Source organism: Sapajus apella, unplaced genomic scaffold (genome assembly GCF_009761245.1).
Source record: "Sapajus apella isolate SASKATOON/1434 unplaced genomic scaffold, GSC_monkey_1.0 scaffold121, whole genome shotgun sequence".
Taxonomy (NCBI): domain Eukaryota; kingdom Metazoa; phylum Chordata; class Mammalia; order Primates; family Cebidae; genus Sapajus; species Sapajus apella.
Genome location: NW_022437061.1, coordinates 4,569,977 through 4,582,537, shown reverse-complemented (window position 1 = coordinate 4,582,537; position 12,561 = coordinate 4,569,977). Strand labels below are relative to the sequence as shown.

General features: G+C 47.0%; 1 protein-coding gene across 13 annotated transcripts in view; it reads right to left on the bottom strand.

Annotated features, from left to right (window-relative positions):
- SEPTIN11 (septin 11) overlaps positions 1–8,186 on the bottom strand; it is an 89,778-nt gene extending 81,592 nt beyond the window's left edge. For 11 of the 13 annotated variants that reach the window (XR_004263704.1, XR_004263705.1, XM_032261071.1 and 8 more), the window contains exon 1: positions 7,954–8,152. Coding sequence is in view for 11 of the 13 variants with exons in the window: in XM_032261071.1 (XP_032116962.1) it covers positions 7,954–8,137 (184 nt within the window). In the remaining 2 variants the exon portion in view is untranslated. Of the gene's footprint in view, positions 1–7,953 lie in introns of all 13 variants that reach the window. The other 2 variants (XM_032261080.1, XM_032261081.1) reach the window with 1 other exon arrangement.
- Positions 8,187–12,561: the final 4,375 nt, after the last annotated feature.

The following is a 12,561-nucleotide window of genomic DNA, read 5'->3' as shown; positions in this document are numbered from 1 at the left end:
ATTGCCAGCAATTCAAATAAATAAAAATCACCAAAATTTTGGTGATTTGTGGGTGGAGGCATCATGGAGGGTATGCTTGATCTGTGCCTCTAAGGTGTGTTCTGATTAGAAAATGGGAAGCCTGTGTGGTTCAGGGGTGCAAGAGAAGGGGCAATTGCTCAGCTCCTACTGGAGTGGGGTGGGGTGGCAGTTCTGGTTTGAGCCTGGTCTTCAGTATAAAACCATTACTATTTCAGCACCATTTCCCTGAGATAACTTTTATTGAGGACGAATGTTCCAGGCAGCAGCGTAAGCACTATGTGCCTACTAACTGGTTTAATCTGTAACTCTTTGAGGGTAGTACTGTTACAGTTTTACAGAGGAGGGAAGTAACTTGCCTAAGGACACAAAGCTTGCTAAGTGGTAAAACTGATACTCTAGAACCAGAGCAGCCTGGCTCCAGAGTCCACATTCTTCACCCAAATGCTACACACTATGGCCTCTCAGTAGAGAGAAAAACAGAACAAGGGAAAGAAGGGTGCCATCTGATTCATCTGCATTTAGGGACAGATGGCTGGGAAAGGTCCAAAGGGCCAAGGTCCCAAGGGAAATCATTCTGTCAAGCAGCTGGATGGCCTAATGGCCTCAACCATTTCCCAGAGAGTACAGTTCCGCAGCTGAGGCCACCAGAGAGCAGCACAGAGGCCTTTCAGGTACTAGCCATCACTGACTTGATGGTGCCATCCCTGGAAGCTCATCACCAGCGAGTAGGAGCAATCACACTCTGCCTTCAATTCACTGTGGCTGCCTAGCTCTTCACTCACTCACTCTCACTCTGTCTCTCTCTCTCTCACACCACACACACACACACACACACACACACACACACACACACACACACTCTACTACGCCCAGCTAGAATCATAGCAGGCCAAACAGAGGGAGAAAAATCCTTATAGACAGGGATACAATTTTAAAAATAAAGACTCTGCTTCATAGTAGATTCCTTAACTAGGAATCTAGCCAACTGTTATTATTCAAAATATTCACTGCCCTCCCTAGAGGAAGATTTACTTCCCCAGCCCATGGCCCTGAAGCCTAGCCAAGTGTCTTTCAGAGCCATCCTTTGCAAGAGGATTCTCTATCCTCATCCTTCTGAATTTAGGAATGACCATTTACTTTGGCCAATACAATCTGCATAGAAGTGACCCATCTAAGAGCTTGAGAAGCCAGCTCAGGGTTCAGCATGTCTCTTTGTCCTCTGCCACCAGGCTGTCAATGCCCAAATAGAGGACACTCTCTCAGCCTGGGTCCTGGAGGCAATGTAGCATGCAGCAGACTTCAGAGGATGGAACAGACAAGAACCCTGCATGAGAAATAAACCCTTGCTATGTTAGCCACCAAAACGAGGGGCCAATTTGTTACTGCAACATAATTTAGCCTAACTGACTGAATCAGATGAAGAGGTCTTCTGTATGCTTGTTGGTCTAAGAGCCTTTGGTTCCAAAGCCTAGCTCTCCCACAAAATCTCTGCACCAGATTAACTGACAGCTTCTTCCTGCCTCATTTTCCTTCTCTACATTACTTCTCAAGTATTTTGTGAGTATGAAGTGAGAATTGTCTTGACAGTAACTTGAATAGAATAAATTTTAAAATCAAGATGCTGAACAAGCTTCCTGTGCATAGAAGTTTTTGGCCAAGCCTTTTGCCCCCCAACAGCAGGTCGGAGTAAATTTAATGAGTACCTTAATGAGATTCACAAAATTTATACTGGTATGAAGACAGTACTCAAGGAGATTAGATGAATGAAAACAACATGAAATCTTAAGGAAACCCTGGCTTTTAACAGGCATTTCTCCTGTTCTCATAAAATCCGATGAGTTTTTAATTTCCTTTCAGATAACACCAATTGCCACTTGAAGTCTGAGGTGGAAGAAGTACTGCTATCTTCCCCCCACCACTCTCTTCAGGACTCAGCTGCTCAGGTCTAAGAAAATAATAACTTCTAGTTCCGTATCCTGAGGAAAGGCTGAATGCACAAAACTAGGCAGAGGAAGATCCAGCATTGTCACTGTCATATGTTGTCACTGATCCTTCCTTCTCTGTGTCCTCTATCAGTCTTTGTTTCCTCTATTCTTTAAGGGCTCAATTTGGGCATGAAAGGAATCAACTCCCCTGATCTTTTCTCATGTCTCCTACTGAATCCTGAAGAATTAGTTTTTCCTACAGATTTTCCTCATCTTCCTTCAATCAACTTCAAGGATCTGAGATATCTTAAGTTGTGGGCAAAGGGTGGATGGAATATAAACCATTTAAAGAGCTACACAGAAAATGCATGCCTATAAGAATGCACCACACAATTCAGTCTCTTCCCACATTCTCAGCTTCTTGTCTGTCCACTTTGCCTACCCGACCCTAACACTGACGTACCAGCTACATTGGATTTCTTTAAGAGTCTCTCCCCTCACTTCCAGAATTTGGCACATGCTGTTCCCTGGGCTTGGAACCCTTCCACAGCCACCTCCCCATCTTCCTTTCCTTGCTAAATCCTATTGCTTACTCAGCCTTTAGAGAGATTTCATGAGAACAGCAAGGACTGCACTCAAGTAGTCACCATCATAATTTCAGTACCTGTATACAGAAGGTACACAGAAATGTCTGGTAAAACAGTGGGTTGAAAAGCCAAGAAAGAGTACTGATGTGTTAGGTTGTTCAGGATGTTGCTGTTTTTCAGTTTCTAACTTATCTTATTATTGTGCTTCCGCTTCTGTAAGAGAAATACTAAAAAAAGAAAAAAAAAAAACAGTTCTTCCCAAAGGAATGTTACTTATCAAAAACTACCAAAAACAAGCAGGTAAATTTTAGTGTTATGCTATATATATTTTCATTTCCTTTTTGCACAATAAAAATGCAAAAAAATAAATCACATACAGAAAAGAACAAAGGTCCTACTTGTCAGATACCAAAGATGTTCCTTTTAGAATATGGTCTCTTTCCTACCTCTCCACCTCAGCCCGCCCCTCTCTCAATGTTTCATACTCCATCCCACCCAGTCACAGTTCAGCAGGTGGGCAGAAGGTATCCACACAAATGGACTTCCTGTGCCATTTGCCTTGAGCGATGTGCTCACACTCACTGGCATCAATCCTAAAAAGAGGTGGCTCTCGTGCCTTGGCTTTGTCATATCAGGGAACAGACTCCTGATTTTTATCTCAGGCCAGGCCTCAGACAATATGAATTTTATTTTAGATCGCCCAGCAAATTCCTTTTAGAAGTCTGTATCACCTTAGCCCAAATATTGTTTTTATGTTCAACAGCAGCTGCACTGATGGGCTGCCAGCAGGCATGAGTGGGTCAGGGGAAGTATTGTTTAGTTGGGAGTTTTCTGTCAATCCAGATTTAAAAAGGGGAAGGGGGAGGGTATCAATTATATTGCAAAGTATATCTCCTTGGGAAAAAGGAAAGAAGCTTTTGATCTGTTGGGTTTCATTTAAATAACGGTTCAGCTTTGCTGACCCCATTTGAGACAGGTCTAGCTAAGACTATGAAAGATGGATCCCAATAAAACAATAAAATCCAAATGCGGCATCTAACCCCAACCAAGTTTAGAGTCCTATAAAGAGAAACACAGGAACAGGAAACTCTGTGGCCTGCTCTACAGTTTAAATAAGATGATCATGCTCAGTGTGACATCATCATTGGGTAGAGTATAAACACTTGGTCTTTTGGCAATCAATCAAGTAGGCCATCCAAATCAAGGAAACAGCAGAGTCCTACAATCATTTGTTCCTTTCACAGACATAGGATGGCTCATGCCCAAACACTAAGCATCCATTTCCTTCATTCTAACAGTATTCAAATGGTCACACAGGACTCATTCAGGCACACAGTTTGGTTTCTAGGTAGCAGTTTATACATGATGGGTTTGCTCAAAAAAAGTGATGAAATAGACCAACCACCTAAGAGCTGTTATATCAAGATTGTGGGATATGGGCAGTTTTGTTCTTTTAATCAATTCCTTGGCTTTACTTTTCACTGTAATATAGACGCATAATTTTTAAAGAAGATGATTTAAAAGATAAAATTAAGAGCTTTCAAAATATTTAAAAAGGAGAGATTATTGTACCTCAGACGCTTCTTGCATTCCTTAATAATTGCTTATAGAGCCTCAGTGTGTATAATTTATATCACTGACCAAAGAGTTCTAATTTCTGAAAACCGACCTGAGAAGACAGCCTCTTTATTGTTTAGGTGCCTCCCCCTCCCCGGAACCTTTCTGGGCTCCACTCATGCTTCTCCAGGCACACTAACCACAGCCATCCATCTGGGGCCACATCTTCAAGTCACAAAAATGGCAATTTTATAACTTGAGAAAATAACATTTTATTGGCAGTACTCCTCCCCTTCCCACACTCCCTGCCCTTGAAGATGGACCTCGTCTTTGGGAATCATCTATAATTATTTCCAGACAGATATGATCCTTCACCTGAATCATATTTGCTGAGTCAGCAATAGGCATATAATTCCTTCTCTCCCAAATGATTTAAACATTTACATTGAAGTTGGTCACTTTAATACACCAAATCTCTCAAATAATAAAGCTCCAGGTAAGAAGAAAATGTTTTGTCCACTGCTATATCCCCAACACCTAGAATGGTGCCTGACACATAGCAGGTGCTTAATAAATTGTGTTAAATGAGCAACTGGAAACTTGGTTTTCTATTTCCTTCAGCTCAACAGATAAAAGACCAATTAAGTGCATTTACTGAAGGATATCATAGCGAAATCTGCGCCACCAGAAAAGTTTAAACACATACTTTTTGTTAGGGATAAAGTAAGAAATATTTCTGCACTGGGGAGCAGGCTAACCCAAGTGACCTCTAAAGTTCCTTTCAACTCCTAGAATCTATAAACTGATGACCACCACAGCTTAAGACAGTCGATCAGCTACTTAAAGCCTGATTCCCAAGTAGAGTAAATTGCCATGCTCTGTTTAAAATAAAGATAATAGCTGTCCTGGGACTTGGACGCAAAAATACTAATTCATCCAAAATGCAGACACATCCCTTGGGGGTAAAAGGTTCTTGTTAATCATCAGTTACACTAGGCAAACAGCAGACGTGCTTCAGGGTCCTTAGGACTAAGCTCAAAAACCATCAGTGGGGAAATGGAGAAGCTAGGGATCAAAATTAAAACTGAAATAAACATTATCACACTAAATCGTAGCTTTTGTTTTGCAGTCAACAATAAATCCACTTAAGAAACATCTGAATTTAGCCTCGATGTTTGAATGGTTTGTAACAGAATATAACTATTTCACAAGACAGAAAATAGTGCATTTGACATGTAAGCTTTTTTTTCCCCACTAAAATGTCATATTTACCTGGGATATCACACTCAGATGTTCCCATTCAAGAATATCAAAAATTCTGGGTAAGTTATTCAGATTACATTTTTCTTCAGTCTGGAGGGGAGAGGTAGTCAGTTTATAAGGAACGGGGATATGGTCCTGTTGTCCGAAATAACTTGTTTTAAAAAATCTAATTAAAGGAGTAACTAGGGAAACTCCATTCACACATAAATCAACTTTGGAGTGGTTCTTTTCCCTCAGCGCACCTTCCTTTCTTTTGGGGAAATCACAGAATAAGTAAAGAAATGGGGGAGGCAGAGAACGCTAAAGATGCAGTGTAGATTCCATGGAGCTGTGTCTGAAGCATGTTCCCCATTCACTGACTTTGTTTTAAAGCCATAACTGCAGAGACCACACTTAAGACAGTAACCCAATGAACAAAGTTAAAGGATTCAACAGTTCTTTGTGAAACATGATCACACATTTTCTGTAGACTTTTCAACTTTATAGTCAATTCCTGACCACCCATAAGTTCGGTTTCCAAAAGAAAAGCCTTCTGTCTTTGGACTGTAATTTAATTTTAATTCCAGTGACAACAGGGAATGCGCAGAAAGAAATCACTCCTTCTGTACACATAAACTTAAAAAAAAAAACTCCTCTATTATCTGAAGATGGAGGTCTAACATAAGAATTCTGTGGGATTAAGCTCACATATGGTTGGCCCACTTGGTGTTGGATATGATTATGGCCACACAGCTAAACCTTAAATCCACATATTGTTTCCATTTAATTGACATATATTAACTAATTTGTAGAAAATGTGCAGCTGATTGTTTTTTCCACCTCCTCCATCCCTCAAGAATGCACCAGCAACAATAGGTATTACTGAAAAAGACACACACCCCCAGAAAATATTTGCATTCCTAAACGCTTGTCAATGTATCTAAAGCAGGTATTATTATTTTAGTTGTCGGAATCAATGCCTTGGTAATAAGCATAATGGGGAGCACCGGGGAGAGCAATTTAACCAGATAAACTTGAGCTCTATAGACCTCAATTTTCTCACCAAAAATAAAAGGACTAGCCCAGAGACTATGCAAATTCCCTCAGTAACAATAATCTACGTGTGATCACTAATTATCAACAGCACAATTTATGTGCAAGAGGAGATTAGAATTCTTAGAAGAGCATGTCATTAAATCGTAGAATTGAAAAGGCCTAAAAGACAGTTAAGATTCGATACTACCACTGTGTTTTCCGAATGCTGAAAACGTCTTTGAACGCACCGCGGGAAGCCCAGCCACCAAATCGAATTAGAATCAGCAAAGGGACCCATGAACTTCTCTCGAGGCGATAGGGTGCAAAAGGCGCATATCTAGAGAGGAGTTAGGCGGGGAGAGTGGGAAGAGTCGAAAGCCTGAGAGCACAGCCTTGCATTTCTGGGGTTTCGGAGCTTCCAGTATCTCAGTAAGTCTTTCCTCTGTAACTACAAAATCTCCCGAGCCACCACCTGCAGCTGCACAGTTGTGGGAAAGGGAAGAAGAGAAAGGAAAGAAAGAGGAGGTGGTGGACCGGGAAGGACCTCGCCCGAAGCTCCCCCAAAGCCAGTAAGGCGAGAGTGGACTGTGAACACCGACGAAGAAAAGGGGAAAGGGAAAACAGGACTCCGCCTTTCCCACCCATCTCGGCTCCTTTCAATTAAAAGCAAAGGCCGCCGCCGCCCCTTCCTCCGCCTTTCACACGAGGATGCGGAGAGGCCACTGAACCGCACCCTCGGAGTTCCGCTCCCCTCCGGGCTGGCCCCGAGGCGCGGACCGAATCTTGTACCCCAGTAGGCGCGGCACCCTGGCCCACACACTCGGGGCAAGGGTATCCCCTCCCTCCCACTCTCCTCCCTCCCGCCGTGGGGCACTCGATTCTTCACGCACCCGCCCGCCCTTCCTCTTCCTCGCGTCCCCGCCTTCTCGGACAGCCGCCCCCGGCCTTTCAGCCGCAGAACATTTCAGTCCTTCCACCCACACCACAAGGGAAGCTCTAGAAAACTTTGTGTGTGTTATCCGGGGCTTTGTCCATATCCTGGGCAGGGCCCACTCACCCGGGTGGATGCCCGAGGCTGTTCGCGATCTCACAATGCGCTGGGGAGGCCACCACGGAAATCCCACCCCTCTGACCCGCTTCTACTGCCATGCCACACGCAGCGCTTCAGCTTGCAATTCCCATGCCCTGAGCGCCCCTCGGCGAGGGGGAGTCGGGAGGAAAGCCCCGAACCCGGCGCCCTTCTGGCTGTCACGAGGGAAGAAGTGCGCGGGCAGAGGGAGGAGGCTGAGACACGCCGCGCCTCAAAGAATCCTTTTAAAGGGAACAGAGGAGAGGGGTCCTTTTTCTTTCGCATCCCCAGAAGCAGGGCGCTACGAGGCGATCCACTGCTGCATCACGTAGCTGAGCACCTGGGTTCCTCGCCCCGACCCCAGACGCGCGCCCAAATTCATGCACACACCCACAGTCGCCGCCGCCGCCTTGGGGCCGAGCCCCCGCCCGGCTCCCCCGTGGTCCCCACCGCACCAGCCCCAGAGCAGAGACCACCCGGCGCCAGAAGGCGAGGGAGGCGAGGCCCCAGCACTCACAGACGGTCTCCCCACGGCCACGGCCATAGCGGCTGCGGCACCGGCTCCGGCTGCGCCTGGGTGCTCTCCGCCGACTCCGGCTGCTGCTAGCGCTCGGGATCCGACTCGCCTCCCTCGCGCCTCCCTCGCGGCTCCCTCGCGGCTGCGCTCTGCTCGCCCGAGTCCCGCTCTCAGCTAGCGGCATCTGCTCCCCCCACGCCGCCGCCCCTCCCGCTTTATTAGAGCAACATGGCCACCCGCCTGGAAGGGACCATTCGCTTCCCCAGGAAGGGGTGTGAGCCTGCGCGCCCGGCCGCGGTGGTGGGCGGGAGGATGGGAGGATGGTGGGCGGACTCCGAGCCTGGCTCTGCGGGGCAGGCAGCAGGGCTTGACCTCCCGCCCCCTTACGACCCTCTCCGATGGCGAGGAGAGGCCCCCAGCCTGGGTGCTGGCCGCCACCCCCCGCTCCAGCAGGTGCTGGAATCCGAGTAAAAGCCTGGGCGCGAGCTCCCAGCCCCGGGGCCCGCCACGCGCTCAGCCAAGCTGGCGGCTACAGCGGCCGCAGGGAGAAGGACTGGCGGCTGGAGGAAGACGGGTCGCAGAGACAGCACCGGGCGGAAAGTTAACCCAGGTCTAGCACGCCCCACTCGGAGGAGCCGGCCTGGAGGGGGCTGCAGACCGCCTGGCGGAGCGGTGGGCAGCGAGGTGCGGCCGGGCGGCCCCCACGCCCCCATGAATGAAGAGTTTCCCCTCCGCAAGTCTTTCCTTCCCACGCGGGGGCCGCCCGGCCGCACCTCGGTCGCCCACCGCTCCCGCTGAGAAGAGAGACTCAAGGACAGGCAGCTGGAAGCTGTCAGTGTGGTACGGGACCTGACAGGGGATCGCATTGGATAGGAAGTGGCCGTAGTAGTCGCTGCTGCCTGCGGGCGACCCAACCGCCGCCTGCTTGGGACGAAGAAAAAACGCCTCTGCTGAAGAATTAAGGCAGCCATTGGTTGCTCTACAGCGTGGGGACCGAGGCGTTCCCCGGGTGTCACTGGAGTGGTCATACGTGGGGGATCAGCCGACTTCATTAGGCTGGCGACAGACCTGGCGACCCCGAGGCGTGAGCGCTAGGGCTGAGGCTGGAGGGCGCGGCGACGGCGCCAGGCGGGTGGCTGGAGTGGGTGCGACTCTGGGCGCGTGGGACTGGGGACCCCGCCGCCGTGGGGAAGAACTTTTTTCCAGCGAATGTTGGGGTGTTCCTGCCTGTCTGAGTGGCCGGCGGAATGGCAGGGTCCCAGTGCGTGCGGGCGGGTGGCAGGGTGTGCCAGATGAGCTGTGGATCCCAGCGGCCCCTCGTGGGCGGGAGAGGGGGCCCACGGCAACAAGGTGACAGGACAGCGACGGACAGGGTGGGGAATCAGCTAGGTGGAAGCACAGGGAAAGTGTGGTGAGTAGGGGAAGGGCTGTGACCTGCCCTCCGGACGGACTACGCCCTCAGGGACAGCCTGGCCCCCTGAATTAGGGAAAAGACAAACCGCCTCTTTAGACTGGGGCGCCTCAGAGTCTGACCTGAATCTTCAAACACCCAGATCCCCCGGGGGCCTTGAGTCTCCCCGCTGGCCCCCGCCTCAGGTGGGCCTCAAGACTCCTACACCCGCTCAGCCTTGTCCTAAGGGTGAGTAGTCTCCAGTCGGGCTGCCGTGGAACTGATGCTGGGTTGCTCCTGTAGGTGGGCCAGGGGCTCGGCCACCCCGACTGAATTCCACTGGCAGGACAGCCGTGGAACCGCCAGAAAAGTGGCCATGAAAAAAAGGTGAGGGGCGCCGACACAGAGCCTGTTTGTTCAGTGTGTGGGCAGACTCAGACGTGCAGAGCACCATCCTCCTCAGTTTTAGACAATTTCTGCCTTCTAGACTCCAAATCTTTTGAAGTTAGTGACCATCATTTTATGCCAAACATACAGTAGGCACTCAATAAGTGTTGAATTAAGATTTCACATAGATGGGCCGGGCGCTGTGGCTCACGCCTGTAATCCCAGCACTTTGGGAAGCTGAGGCAGGCCAACGTGGTGAAACCTCATCTCTAGGAAAAATAACAAAAATTAGTCAGGCATGGTGGCGCTTGCCTGAGTCCCAGCTCCTATGGAGGCTGAGGTGGGAGAATCGCTTGAACCCGGGAGGTGAAGGTTGCAGTGAGCCAAGATCGCACCACTGCACTCCAGCCTGTGTGACAGAGTGAGATGACCCTGTCTCAAAAAAATATGTAATAATAAGATTACACACAGATGGGTGCTGTGCAAAGAGAGGGAGAAGACAAACGAAATACTTCTGCAGCTCTGATGTGTGGACATTTTGTTCTTTCTCCATAAGGGGGATCAAACAGCAGCCGCACTGCCCATGGACCAGAGGCCTTAAGTAAGGCCTGGGAAAAGAGGGCTCCACACACTGCCAACCGGATGTAAGGGCAATTGCAAAGGAACTGTGTGTTATATTGACCAGAACAGACTGTAGAATTTATTAAATTTTTATTTTTTACTTGTTTATTTTGTGAATGTGCATGCTGTAAACTCATCTGCTTAGATTATAAGAATATGAATGCCCTACCTTGGTGGGTAGGTTCGTTTATTCTAATCAGCAAAACTTAACGTTACATATTCCATCATCTCATTTGGGATGTGAGGAAGCTATGGGGAGGGCGGGTGTTCTGGCATTGCTAGAATGTAGGGGGCCTTAGAGAGTGGTAGAGTGGGGAGAACCTGGCACTTCAGCTACAGATGATCACTTCTTAGCTATGTTATATTCAGTAAGTTAAACTTTTTTCATCTCATTTTTTTTCTATTGTAAAATATGTAGTAACAGTGAGTCCTGGTGGAGGACATGTTCTGTTAGGCAGATCCACTCTCCATCCCGCTGTCTGTCCTTTGGAGGCTTAACTCAATGGACTTTCTTTCCCTCTAGCTTCCAGTTGAGTTAAGGCAATGGGAAGCAACAGCCATGGAACAAAGAGGAAGGAATACCGTTATTTATCCCCTGCCTTGCTATGCACCATGGCAGGCTGGCTGCATCCCTCAACCAAAGGATGCAGCCAGTATCCTTCCCTAGGGTGACCCAGAGTAAACCTCTATGGTTTCCCTTCATTTTGCACACACCTTTGCAAATAGTCTTTTTATTAAGCTCTACTCACATTATCTAATAGGAATGTAACATCTCATTCCTTCACAGAATTGTTTTGAGAGTTAACTGAGAAAACACTGTATTATTATTATTAGAATGACCTATAATTTATGTCCAAACTGAGAAACTTTTGAGATTGGAAAAGAGGGTTTGTGCTGATAGTAATGATTCCAGGATAATAAGAAAAACAAGGACTTATGGCCACCCCAGCTATTGCCAGTAAACTCTGCTTTAGACACGTCGCGCAATCAAGAAGTGGTCGTACGATCAAGCCTCTGTCACTAGACTATGAATGTCTCAAGGTTAAGATTGCTTATTTCTCTATTAGTTTCTAGCACGTGGTCTGGTATATTCAATAAATTTTGAGTTGGAGATGAGGGTAAATGCTAGGAAATGAGTAATTTTTATTGCCATACTAAGGTAATGAAGAGCCAAGGAAGTCTTTAAGCAAAGAAAATTTGCATTTTATAGTGAATATTTGACATTGAGAGTAATGCAGGGTCTATTCCCTTTTTAATTGAACCCCAGTTTATTTGGAGAGCTCTTCCAATGAATGTTCCAACTGAGTAAAAAGTAAATGCCTCTTTAAAAAGAGGTTCCAGGCTGGGCGTGGTGGTTCACGCCTATAATCCCAGCACTTTGGAAACCTAATGTGGGCGGTTCACCTGAGGTCAGGAGTTCGAGATCCGCTTGGCCAACATGGTGAAACCCCATTTCTACTAAAAGTACAAAAATTAGTGGAATGTCTGGCACATGCCTGTAATCCCAACTACTCAGGAGGCCAAGGCAGGAGAATCACTTGAACCCGCAAGGTGGAAGTTGCAGTGAGCCGAGATCACACCACTACACTTCAACCTGGGTTACAAAGCCTGACTCCATCTCAAAAATTAAAAAATTAAAAAAAAAAAAAAAACCTTGTCAGCTGTGATGGCATGGTGTAGTCCCAGCTACTCAAGAGGCTGAGGCGGGAAGATCACTTGAAGCCAGGAGTTTAAGGCTGTAGTGTGTTAACGACTGAGCCTGTGAACAGCCACTGCACTCCAACCTGGGCAACATAGCAAGATCTCATGCCCCAAAAAAAATAATTTTTAATAAAAGCCTCCTGAAGAGACTTTCCAACATACCCTTCGTTTCATCACCATAGTACATACACTCTAAGTATGTGATCTAAGCCTGACCAATTAGATACAGTTACATTTGAATCTTGAATCAAGTGACACAAAGACAATACAAATTGTTACAATACAAATACAATACAAATAGTTTATGCAGCCCATAAATTATTTTTTACTTTTTGGCAAATTGTTACAGTTTATGGGGTCTGTCATTTTTTTTATTTTCTGGCTTAAGTTATGCAGGTTTTGTTTCTTTGGTTTATGATCAAAGAACCCCAAGACCAGATCACTCTGACTACCATAAAAATGATTAATTATAAAGGGATACAATAAAAAGGGGCTGGGTGCGGTGGCTC